The sequence below is a fragment of the Hemiscyllium ocellatum genome, chromosome 28 (assembly GCF_020745735.1).
Source record: "Hemiscyllium ocellatum isolate sHemOce1 chromosome 28, sHemOce1.pat.X.cur, whole genome shotgun sequence".
Taxonomy (NCBI): domain Eukaryota; kingdom Metazoa; phylum Chordata; class Chondrichthyes; order Orectolobiformes; family Hemiscylliidae; genus Hemiscyllium; species Hemiscyllium ocellatum.
In genome coordinates, this window is record NC_083428.1 from 14,405,851 (window position 1) to 14,418,302 (window position 12,452).

General features: G+C 43.9%; 1 protein-coding gene across 7 annotated transcripts in view; it reads left to right on the plus strand.

The window, feature by feature from the left end:
- LOC132829139 (transducin-like enhancer protein 4) overlaps positions 1 to 12,452 on the plus strand; it is a 218,736-nt gene that overhangs the window by 76,072 nt on the left and 130,212 nt on the right. For all 7 annotated transcript variants that reach the window (XM_060846467.1, XM_060846469.1, XM_060846470.1 and 4 more), the window contains exon 5: positions 3,257 to 3,319. In XM_060846467.1, the coding sequence (XP_060702450.1) occupies positions 3,257 to 3,319 (63 nt within the window). The remainder of the gene's footprint in view (positions 1 to 3,256; positions 3,320 to 12,452) is intronic.

A 12,452-nucleotide genomic window follows, 5' to 3' on the forward strand; every position in this document is an offset into this window, starting at 1 on the left:
TTCCTCATAAAGCTGCATTTTCTTTTGTTTCAGATCATGATCCGATTCCTTCAACTGAACTTGTCTCCTCCACCCTGTCAAGCAGGGCATTCCTCATTCTAAAATCCCTATGTATAGGAGAGGCTTTCCTCAGGTCACTATAGTTTCTTGTCAATTATCTTTAAATCTGTGCCCTCTTGTTTCTCGATCCTTCCACGACTGGGAAAGGTCTCTCCTTGTCTCCTCGGTTCAGAGCTCTCACGATTTTAAACACTTGATCAAATCTTCTGTTCATCTTTCTCTTCAACTTCTCCAATCTGTCAGTGTAACTGAAGTTCCTCACTCCTAGAACTATCTTTGTAGTTTCTTCCTGCACAATTTCTGCTATGTTCCCAGCTTTCCTAAAGTGTGCTGCCCAGAACCGAACACAGTGTACGAGCTGATTTCTAATCGACTCCACCTCAGGCAGTGAAGTTCATATCACAACCATTTGCTGCAATAAGAAAATTGTGCTCCTCTTCTTCTGCCAGTGATTTTAAGTCTGTGTCTTCTGCTTACTGACCCTGCTGCTAGTGGAAACTGATTCTCCCTATTCAATTCTCCCTTATCTACCATTAAATCTCTCATAAACCTCTATGCTCTAGGAAAAACTGTTGTAGCTTCTATTAACACTTCCATCTGATGGAAATTCATCATCCCCAACACCATTGTAGGAAATCTCTGCACCTTTATTTAGGTTTAAGGAAAACCCCATACGCTTATGTGAGGAACAAGAGAATGGCCAGAGTGAGAGTCGGGTGGCTCAGGGATAGTGGAGGGAACTTGTGCCTGGAATTGCAAGAGGTGGGGGAGATCCTTAATGAAGGCATTGCTTCAGTATTCACTAGTGAGAGGGACTTTGTCGTTTGTGAGGACAGTGTGAAACAGGCTGATCGCTTTAACAGATTGACGTTAAGAAGGAGAATGTGCTGGAAAATTTGAAAAACACGAGGATAGATAAGTCCCCTGGGCCAGATGGGATATACCCACGATTACTACGGGAAAAGATTGTTGCACCTTTGGTAATGATCTTTGCATCCTCACTGTACACTGGTCGTGCCAGATGATTGGAGGATGGGAAATATTATTCCCTTTTTTAAGAAAGAGAATAGGGAGAACCTTGGGAATTACAGACCAGTCAGTCTTATGTCAGTGGTGGGCAAGTTATTGGAGAGTATTCTGAGGGAGAGGATTTATAATTATTTGAAAAAGCATGGCTTAATTAGAAATAGTCAGCATGACTTTGTGAGGGGCAGGTCATGCCTCACAAGCCTTATTGAATTTTTTGAAGATGTGACAAAACACATTGAAGGTAGAGCAGTGGATGTGGTGTACATGGAATTTAGCAAGGCGTTTGATAAGGTTCCCCAGGATAGGCTCACCCAGAAAGTAAGGAGGCATCAGGTACAGGGAAATTTGGCTGTCTGGTTACAGAATTGGCTGGCCAGTAGAAGACAGAGAGTGGTAGTTGATGGAAAGTATTCAGCCTGGAGCTCAGTGATCGGTAGTGCAGGGATCTGCTCTGGGACCTCTGCTGTTTGTGATTTTTATAAATGAGTTTGATGAGGAAGTAGAAAGGTGGGTTAGTACGTTTGCTGATGACAAGAAGGTCGGTGGAGTTCTGGATAGTGTGGAGGGCTGTTGTAGGTTGCAACTGGACATTGACAGGATGCAGAGCAGAGCTGAGAAGTGGCAGATGGGGTTCACCCTGGAAAAGTGTGAAGTGATTTCATTTTGGAAGGTCAAATTTGAATGCAGAATACAGGGGTAAAGGCAGGATTCTTGGCAGTGTAAAGAAACAGAGGGATCTTGGAGTCCACGTCCATAGATCCCTCAAAGTTGATAGGGTTGTTAAAAAGGCGTATGCTGTGTTGGCTTTCACTAGCAGGGGGATTGAGTTTAAAAGCTGGGAGGTCTTGCTGCAGCTCTATAAAGCCCCAGTTAGACCACACTTGGAATATTGTGTTCAGTTCTGGTCGCCTCATGATAGGAAGGATGTGGAAGCTGTGGAGAGTTGCAGAGGAGATTTACCAGGATGCTGCCTGGACTGGAGGACATGTCTTATGAGGAAAAGTTGAGAGAACTAGGGCTTTTCTCGTTGGAGCAAAGAAAGATGAAAGGTGACTTGATAGAAGTGTACAAGATGATGAGAGGCATGGACAGAGTGGATAGCCAGAGACTTTTTCCCAGGGTAGAAATGGCTGTCACAAGGGGGCATAATTTTAAGGTGATTGGAGGAAGGTTGAGAGGAGATATCAGAGATAGGTTCTTTACACAGAGAGTGGTGGGGTGTGGAATACGCTGTCAGCAGTGATAGTGCAGTCAGATACATTAGGGCCATTATGACGACTCTTGGATAGGGTACATGGATGATAGTAAACTGAAGGGTATGTAGGTTAGTTTGATCTTAGAGTAGGATAAAAGGTCGACACAATATCGAGGGCCGAAGGGTCTGTACTGTTCTATGGTTCTTCTCTAAGAATTTACTAAATTGTGGTGTCAAGATGTGGGTACAATGCTCCAGCTGGGGGCTAATCAGTGATTTAAAATAATATAAATGTTTGCATTCCATGAAATAGGTTATTCAAGTCAAGACATATAAATAGGACCTATGTCACAGTTTGGCGATTTCTGACCTTATACTATTCCTCATTGGTTTGTAGTATGTTTGATCAGTAGAGGGGTCCTGAATAGGCTGGGGTTATTTTCCCTAGAGTGTCAGAGGCTGAGGGGTAACCTTATAGAAGTTTATAAAATCATGAGGAGCATGGATAGGATAAATAGGCAAAGTCTTTTCCATGGGGTGGGGGAGCCCAAAACTAGAGGGCATGGTGAGAGGGGAAAGATTTAAAAGGGAGCTATGGGGCAGCTTTTTCCACACAGAAGGTGGTGCGTGTGTGGAATGAGTTGCCAGAGGCAGTGGTGGAGGCTGGTACAATTGTAACATTTAAAAGGAATCTGGATGGGTATATGAGTAGGAAGGGTTTAGAGGGATGTCGGCCAAGTGCTGGCAAATGGGACTAGATTAGTTTAGGATATCTGGTTGGCATGGACGAGTTGGACCAAAGTGTCCATTTCATGCTGTATGTCTCGATGACTCTACGTTGGGGCAGTAAGAAGGACAATTAGGCTAACAGCTTGGACACTGATACTGTCCTTAATGGTGATGGTGTCTGGTCATTTTACAATTACACTGTGGCAATGCCAAACTTTACGTTATCTCCTTTTTTTGTTGCAGGCAGAAATTGTGAAGAGACTGAGCACAATTTGTGCACAAATTATACCTTTCCTTTCTCAAGAGGTAAGTCTTTTTCTCTTCTTGGTAACTAATATGAATTTATTTAGGGTAGGTTGGGTTTTAATTCCAATGAGTAATATCCACTTCCTGGCCAATGATGCATCTCCTAAATATGATACGAGACTGTTCCATTTAAGACGCTGTTTGCTGTTTACTTCGAAAGCCTGTTTGTTTGCAAGGTGTAAGGTCACTCTGCAAATAAACATTCTAGAAGCAGAAAGAGCAAATCCCATTTCAAAAAAAAAGGTTAAACATTATAGACTCTCAATCACTGACAGATACTCAGCCCATGGTCTCGAATAAAGCAAAGAACACTTTAGTGTGTAAGGTTCTGTTGTGTTCCTCCATTGGTGTCTGATCTTTAGCAGTAAAGATACCAAGACCCCACCAGTAAGGGAAGGCGATGGCTAGTGGTATTATCGCTGGACTGTTAATCCAGAGATCCAGGTAATATTCTGGGGACCTGGGTTTGAATCCTGCCATGCCGGGGGGTAGAATTTGTATTGAATAAACATAAGGACAGAAGCGTCTAATGATGACCATCAATTCATTGTCAATTGTTGAAAAAGGCCGGCCATCTGGTTCTCTAATGGAAAGGAAACTGCCATCCTTAACTGCCCTGGTCTACATGTGACTCCCAACACACAGCAATTTGGTTGACCCTTGCTTGATCCTCTGGGTACTTGCGATGAGCAATAAATCCTAGCCTAGCCAGTGACACCATCATCCTATGAACAAATTTTTAAAAACCCTCTCTGATTGATATCTACCTCTATAGACTCTCTACAATGCCAATTCTATGTCATGGCAAGGCTGTGTCAAATCTGATCCTGTCTAGCTTTAGAACACTCATTACTTTGTCACCATAATAAAAGCCATGATGTGGAGGTGTCAGTGCTGGACTGGAGTGGACAAGGTCAGAAGTCACACAACACAAGGTCAAATAAATACAAGTTTATTTGAAATCACAAGCTCGGTACTGAAAGGACTCCACAACCACGGTTTATTCTGGAAGCATTATTCTGAATTCATTAATTAATTACTTTGAAATACTGAAATATTTAAACATTGCGAAAACAAGAAAAGGCATCAAAAAGTTTATTTTTTCATTTTGCGCTAATTGGGACTGAGACACAAGAAACTTTGTCATTTATGTAAATGATTTGTATGTGAACATAAGAGGTACAGTTAATAAGTTTGCAGATGACACCAAAATTGGAGATGTAGTGGACAGCGAAGAGGGTTACCTCACTTTACAATGGGATCTTGATCAGATGGGCCAATGGGCTGAGGAGTGGTAGATGGAGTTTAATTTAGATAAATGCGAGGTGCTGCATTTTGGAAAAGCAAATCAGAGCAGGATTTATACACTTAGTGGTAAGGTCCTAGAGAGTGTTGCTGAACAAAGAGACCTTGGAGTGCAGGTTCATCACTCCTTGAAAGTGGAGTCGCAGGTAGATAGGATAGTGAAGAAGGCATTTGGTATGCTTTTCTTTATTGGTCAGGGTATTGAGTACAGGGGTTGAGAGGTCATGTTGTGGCTGTACAGGACATTGGTTAGGCCACTTTTGGAAGATAGCGTGCAATTCTGGTCTCCTTCCTTTCAGAAGGATGTTGTGAAACTTGAAAGGGTTCAGAAAAGATTTCCAAGGATGTTGGCAAGGCTGGAAGATTTGAGTTATAGGGAGAGGCTGAACAGGCTGGAGCTGTTTTCTCTGGAGCGCTGGGGCTGAGAGGTGACCTTATAGAGGTTTATAAAGTCATGAGGGGCATGGATAGGATTAAATAGACAAGATATTTTCCCTTAGGTGGGGGAGTCCAAAACTAGAGGGCATAGGTTTAGGGTGAGAAGGAAAAAATATGAAAGGGACCTAAGGGGCAACGTTTTCACTCAGAGTGGTGCGTGTATGGAATGAGCTGCTAGAGGAAGTGGTGGAGGCTGGTACAATTACAACATTTAAAAAGCATCTGGATGGGTATATGAATAGAAAGGGTTTAGAGGGATATGGGCCAAGTGCTGCACCTAGAACTAGATTAGGTTAACATATCTGATCAGCATGGACAAGTTGGACTGAATGGTCTGTGCTGGTCATCTCTACTACTCTGTGATTCTAAGGGAACAACAATTTATGCAGTGAAGGAGGAAGATGCTGAATAGTTGGATAAATCAGCAATGGTCCATTGACTTTGCAGCCTGCTCTTGTGCTGTATACATTGTTTGTTCCTGATATAAGTTTGGTTTCATGCAGCTCAGTCCTAATGAGTGCAGGGTGAAAAACTTCTTGCCTCCTTTTGGCAATGTTTTAATATTTGAATTATGTATTCCTTGTTCTCTCATTTTCTCAGTGAAACAACTGGCAAAGTCACAAAATGGCGAATGCGGGCAACAACTCCCACTCAGCAGTTGTTCCCATAATAACTAATGTTCATCCTCAGGGCAATGCCAGGGGATTATGTGTGAATTTGTGTAACAGTTGGCTACACTTTTGTCAGATTCACCACAGGGGTTTGTGTTAGTACCGGCGGGGGGGAGGGGAAGATTGAGTCTGATGTATTTTAATTCGAAACTCAGTGATGTGTGTAACATGTTCAGGCAGCAGAGATATGGGCAGCTCATGAATCGGCTCTGGGCAGAAAGTGGTTGTACAGATCACGTTCTCTTTGGAAACTGCGATGTTTGTGAGTAATGCTGCAGCTGGGGTAATAAACACATGGATTCTTGAACCGCTGTGAAAAATTAACTGTTTGCACACCAACAGCATTGAGGAGAATAGAGAATCCACAGCCCTCCCTCACATCAGCTGCTTTACTGTACAAGAGTTGTTTCCAGTACTTAGCTCACATGAGCAGCTTGCCAGCTCCTCAGGGTTTCTCTGGAGTTTGCTTGTTCTATACAGATTGTAGTCTCCTCATTGCTGCAGTGACCAAGTCCACAAGTAAAATCAAAAGGGAGCTTTGTGTTGTCATTACTAAGTTATTGGATTTGAAGAGAGGGCAACATGGTGGCTCAGTGGTTAGCATTGGTGCCTCACAGCGCCAAGAGACCCGGATTCGATTCCAGCCATACGTGACTATCAGTGCGGTTTATACATTCTCCCTCTGTGTGCGTGGTTTTCTTCAAGTGCTCTGGTTTCCTCCCACAGCCTAAAGATGTGCAGGTTAGGTGGATTGGCCATGGGAAATTGCCCATAGTGTCCATGGATGTGCAGGTTAGGTGGATTGGCCATGGGAAATTGCCCATAGTGTCCATGGATGTGCAGGTTAGGTGGATTGGCCATGGGAAATTGCCCATAGTGTCCATGGATGTGCAGGTTAGGTGGATTGGCCATGGGAAATTGCCCATAGTGTCCATGGATGTGCAGGTTAGGTGGATTGGCCATGGGAAATTGCCCATAGTGTCCATGGATGTGCAGGTTAGGTGGGTTAACTACGGGAAATGCAGGGTTACAGGGATAAGGTAAGGGTCTGGGTCTGGGTGAGATGCTGTTCAGATGGACTCAGTGGGCCGAATGGTCTGCTTCCACATTGTGGGCATTCTATGATTGTATCAACTTTTGGACCCAGTAGACTAATTGGACACACATGATAAAACACCCAGAAATAAACACATCCAAAGCTAGCAACCTCATGCGCCAGTGATGTAATTACTTTGCTTATTGCTCTCCTTTAAGATAGACTGGACCGGCAGATCTAATTAACCTTATCTATGCCCCTCATGATTTTATACACCTCAATATGGTCACCTCTCCACCTCCTACACTCCAGTGAAAATAATCCCAGCCTATCCAGCCTCTCCCTGTACTGCAAACCCTCCAATCCTGGTAACATCCTTCTAAGTCTTTTTTGCACCCTCAGCAATCCTTCCTATATCGGGGTAGGGCGACCAGAACTGTATGCGGTACTCCAAAAGTGGTCACGCTAACATCCTGTACAACTGCAACATAGTGTCCAAGCTCCTATACTCAATGTTCTGACTAATGGAGGCAAATGTGCCAAATCCACAGTGCTAATTTGAAGAAGAGTAGGGGAGGCCTGACCTGGCTAATATTTATCCCTCAAAACAATGCATCCAAAATAGGATGATCCTGTCATTGTCACATTGCAGTATTTGGGAGCTTGCTGTGAAAGTTGTGTGTGACAGTTTATCTTCATTACTGCAGTGACAGCCCCTCTGAAAGTACTTGATTGGCTGTTCTTGGACTCTTCTGAAAGGCAACAGAATGATTCTTTTTTATTTGCTCTCCAAAGACCCAAGCTGAATGTGAAGTCAGCGTAGATGCTGCTCAGTTCAACCTTCCTTCAGAGCCTGAAACTGCAATTCTTGTAAGAACATGGCTCCTAACTGTCTGATGATAAGTTAACATGCAGAATCAATGCAAGGCTTGGTACCAAGGAGCTGGGTAGCCTTATTCTGCTCTTACAGCTTCTTTTGATGAGGAAAACAGGCAGCTTAGTGCAGGCTTTCCACGCGTAATGCCGGAAATATGTTCACATTTAAGAGGACAAAACCACCGTGATCACTGGGTTGAAGCATATTCCATAAGGTGCTGCATTTTCCCTCATTCTGGGAGTCCTGTCAGTCTTTTCCAAGGGATGTGAACACAGTTACTCAGTTCCAGCATTGCAATGCAAACAACCCGGCCTCCCATTTCAACTGTCCAAACATCCTAAACCAGCACTTTCTGGAGCAGCAGTGCAAACACTCTCATTAAAGCCAATGTGTAAATAGACCTGGTGACAACAAAGACTGAAGCTACAGTGATTTGCACAGGTCAACAAATTGGCCCCTTGGGAGGAAGGGAGGGAGGGAGGGGGATTGGGTGGATCCAGAGGAGAATTCAGGCACAGCCTCAGGTTGTGGGGGTGGAGAGAGAGGCTAATCCCCAGTGTGCCACAAAGTCACAAACATGTTCTGTTCTCTGTGTGCAGTCCACAGTGTCAATAAAGCTCCCCAGCTGATGGTAGTGATTCTGCAGTAGCGGTTGGAAAGTAAGCTTGTTTGGTTGGTGGGGCGAGTGCAGGCTGGTGCCTAACTTGCCAACAACCTGTGGGCATCATCCAACACACCTGCATGCGTGGAAGGAGTGCCCACTTGAGTGGACTAGTAGCATGGAGGCTGCTTCAATCACCCAGGGCCACATTCTATAGGGGTAGAGGGAGAAGGACACCAGAGGGGAGAAAATGAAATAAAGGAAGTGGTAGTAATGGGTAATTTACCTCCCAATATCAATTTTTGAATAGAATCATAGAGGCCCTACAATGTGGAAGCAGGCTATTCAGCCCATTGAGTCCACACAGACCCACCCCTCTATCTAATCCCTGCAAGTCCACACACCAACCCTCCGAACAGCATTCAACCAAGACCCACTCCCTGACCTGCATGTCTCATGGCTTGTCCCTGGACACTATGAGAAAGTGAGGACTAGAAAAACACATCCAGTATCCGATAAGCAGGAGAATCAATGTTTCGGAGATAAGCTCTTCATCAGGAATGAGAAGAGCTGGTGAAGGGCTTGTGCCCGAAATGTTGACTCTCCTGCTTCTCAGATGCTGCCTCAGCTGTTGTGATTTTCCAGTACCACACTTATCAACCCTGCACACCATGGGCAATTTAGCACGGCCAATCCACACCTAACCTGCACATCTTTGGATTGTGGGAGGAAACCAGAGCGCCCAGAGGAAACCCAGGCAGACACGGGGAGAACGTGCAAACTCCACACTTACAGTAGCCCGGGGCTGGAATCGAATCCGGGTCTGTAGTATTGTGAGGCAACAGTTTTAACCACTGAGCCACTGAGTCACCTGTGAGCCTTTTGAAATGGTTTTAGGAATTATCGATTAACCATTGGGAGCACAAATATTATGACCTCTTTTAAAAAAAATCATCGTAACAGATGCTACACTATGCTTGCAGCTCCACATACAGGCTGGTTGACAAATATGATGAAAGAGACTGCTTAAGAACTGGGAGCACACAGTCCTTCACGGTTGATTTGACATGGCTGCAGGTATTGATATCTTAAAGGTCCTCTGGTACTGCACTCAGAGTTCATTTAATCAGTAAACAAGCATCGTGGCCCCCGAGCACTGCTTGACTGCACAAATGATAGAGCTGGACGTTCCCAAGCCACTTAACAATATTGTCACTACATCAAGTTATGTCCTGTTCCACTCATCAGCTAGTTGGAGGCAAGAAATATTTTTAGCTTTGGTTGTGTAGTGAAACTTAAGTGGTGCTCTCAGTACTTACTTTCAGTAAGTCAGTGGCCCCCAATTTACTCTATTCCTGCTCAGGAAGTACTAACCCATGTTGGGGTATTGACTCCACTATGATAGATAATGCTGCAAGACACCAATTAGTAAAGGTACCGGCTTGACCGGGGTGCCATCATGTTGCTGCTATTAATTCTCCTCTTCAACACCCTTTCCTGAATATATAGACTCTCTTGGGATGCCAACTTGATGGTAGTGGTAATGCTGTAGTGTCCTCAGGTAAAAAGTGAGGTCTGCAGATTCTGGAGATCACAGTTGAAAATGTGTTGCTGGTTAAAGCACAGCAGGTTAGGCAGCATCCAAGGAACAGGATGCTGCCTAACCTGCTGTGCTTTAACCAGCAACACATTTTCAAATGCTGTAGTATCCTGCCCTCTTCTGTATTCTTGGCTACTTGAGGGTACTGCGTAATATTAAAAAATATAAGGAATAGAAGCAGGAAGAGGTAGGCCATTCAGGTCTTTGAGCCCATCTTGCTCTTATGCAAGATCCTGACCAATCCTCAACTCAACGTCATATCTTCATATCCCTTTATATTTTCTAATCAAATCTCTGGGGTTTAGAAGAATGAGTAGTGACCTCGTTTGAATATGTGCAATTCCTTGAGGGCTCAACAGGGTAGATGCAGAGAGAAGGTTGGTTAGGTACAGGATAAGGTGATAAAATAAGGGCAGACCATTTAGGGCTGAGATGAGGAGAGGTTTCTTCTCTCAGAAGGTGGTGGTCCTTTGGGATTTTCTGGCCCAGAGAGTGGTTTGGTAGGAAAATACAACACAAAACAAAGAGTACAATTCCAAAGGGGGTGCTGGAAAGAGGGACTTGGATAAGTAATTGATTGATTGATTGATTTATTGTTGTCATATGTACTGAGATACAGTGAAAAACGTTGTTTTCCATGCTGTAGGTTGAGAAAGTGGTTAAGAACACAGACAGCAAAGAGTATAAAAGCGAGGATATTACCTCAAACTTACATGGAGCATTGGTTTGGCCTAAAATGGAGTATTGTGAACAGTTCTGGGCATCACACTAAGGAAGAAGAGAGTGAAGTCGTCAGAGAGAATTCAGAAAAGATTCATGAGAATGGTTCCAGGGATGAGGAAATTAAGTGATGCAGACAGATGGGAGTTTTTGGAACTGTTTTCCTCTTGAGAAGAGCAGACTGAGAAGAGAGTTGAAAGGGATATTCAGAATCACGAGGGGTCTAGACAGAATAAATTGGGTAAAACTATTCCCACTGTTGGGAAGATTGAGAACAGGAGGACACAGAAGAAGGGTAATTGGCAAAAGGAGCAATGGTGACAGGAGAAACAGTAAAATGTTTTCATGCAGCAAAGGCAAAGGATCTGAAATGGGTGGGGTCCGATTCAGTTGAGGTTTTCAAAAAGGAATGGGATTATTACCTGAAAAAGAAGAATTTGCTGTGCTATGAGAGAGAGGTGGGGAACTAACATGAGGGGAATTATGCCTTCAGAGAGTTTGGGCAAACACAGAGGGCCTATGTACTCATGCTGCGCTGTAACCATTTTGATGTTGGGAATGTTGCTTCCGCATTGTTCTTGATCCTGTATGGCTTACTGTAACTATGGCTGGAGACTGTGCTGAAGAAAATGGTGTAGATTTGATGCTGGCAGTTACAACTCTTCTCCTACAGATCTTCTGTAAAGTGCACTTGGAAGTGTCAGAGATGAAACTATTAAGTTAATGAACTGCACAGGATTAATTGCAGTATTGAACCGAGAGTGGTCAGGCACCAAATCAGTTTGACCCATGAGAAGCCACAGTATTAAGATCTTGTTAAGGATAGCCAGGATGTTAATTTGTTGGACTAGTCTTGCTGCGATGCTCCCAATTTGGGCCCTGTAACTGCCTGTTTGTACTTGGAAGGAATTTCAGAGCCAGCAGGTTTTGTGGAGAACAGCCTTTGTTTGGATTTTATTTTACAAATTTGTGAAGTCTTCATTATTGTGACTTCATTCAGTTCATGTTCTTTGATTTCTTTTTGGGAGTGTGGATATGGGGCACAGAAAAGGAACCGTGGAACTAGAGGTTTCACCTGTAATTAAAGGGGGCCATTTGGCCCATCATGTCTGCTCGGGATTTTTCCTCAACCAGTCAGAAGCTAAGGCCACTGCCCCTCATTCTCCTCAAAGTCTTGCTATTCACCTTCAAAGAGTTATTCAATTTTCCCTCAAAGTGAAATCCCTGCCTCAACCATTTCCTATGGAAAAGCATTGTTGGAGTATTCCATCAGGCATGTGATGGAATACTGCTCACTTGCCTGGATAGGTGCAGATCCAACAATATTTAAGAAGTTAAAGTATTATAGTCCAACAGGTTATAGTCCAACAGGTTTATTTGGAAGCTCGTGCTACAACTTGGTGTTGTGCGATTTTTAACTTTGTACACTCCTGACCAACACTGGCATCTCCAAGTCATACTGACCATCGAATACTTAAGAAGCTTGACACCATCCAGGACAAAGTAGCTGCTTGATTGGCATCACATCCATAAACATTTACTCCCTCCACCACTGCCACTCAGTGTGTACTATCTACAAGATGCACTGAAGAAATTCACCCAAGATCCTCAGACAGCACCTTCCAAACACACAACCATTTCCATCTCGAAAGACAAGGGCAGCAGATACATGGGAACACCAGCACTTCCAAGTTCCCTTCCAAGCCACTCACTGTCCTAACTTGGAAATATATCACCGTTCCTTCACTGTCGCTGGGTCAAAATCCTGGAATTTCCTCCCGAAGGGTATTGTGATCAGCAGCAATTCATAAGGCAGCTCGCTACCACCTTTTCAAGGGCAACTAGGGACAGGGCAGTAAATACTAGCTAACCAGTGACAATCGCA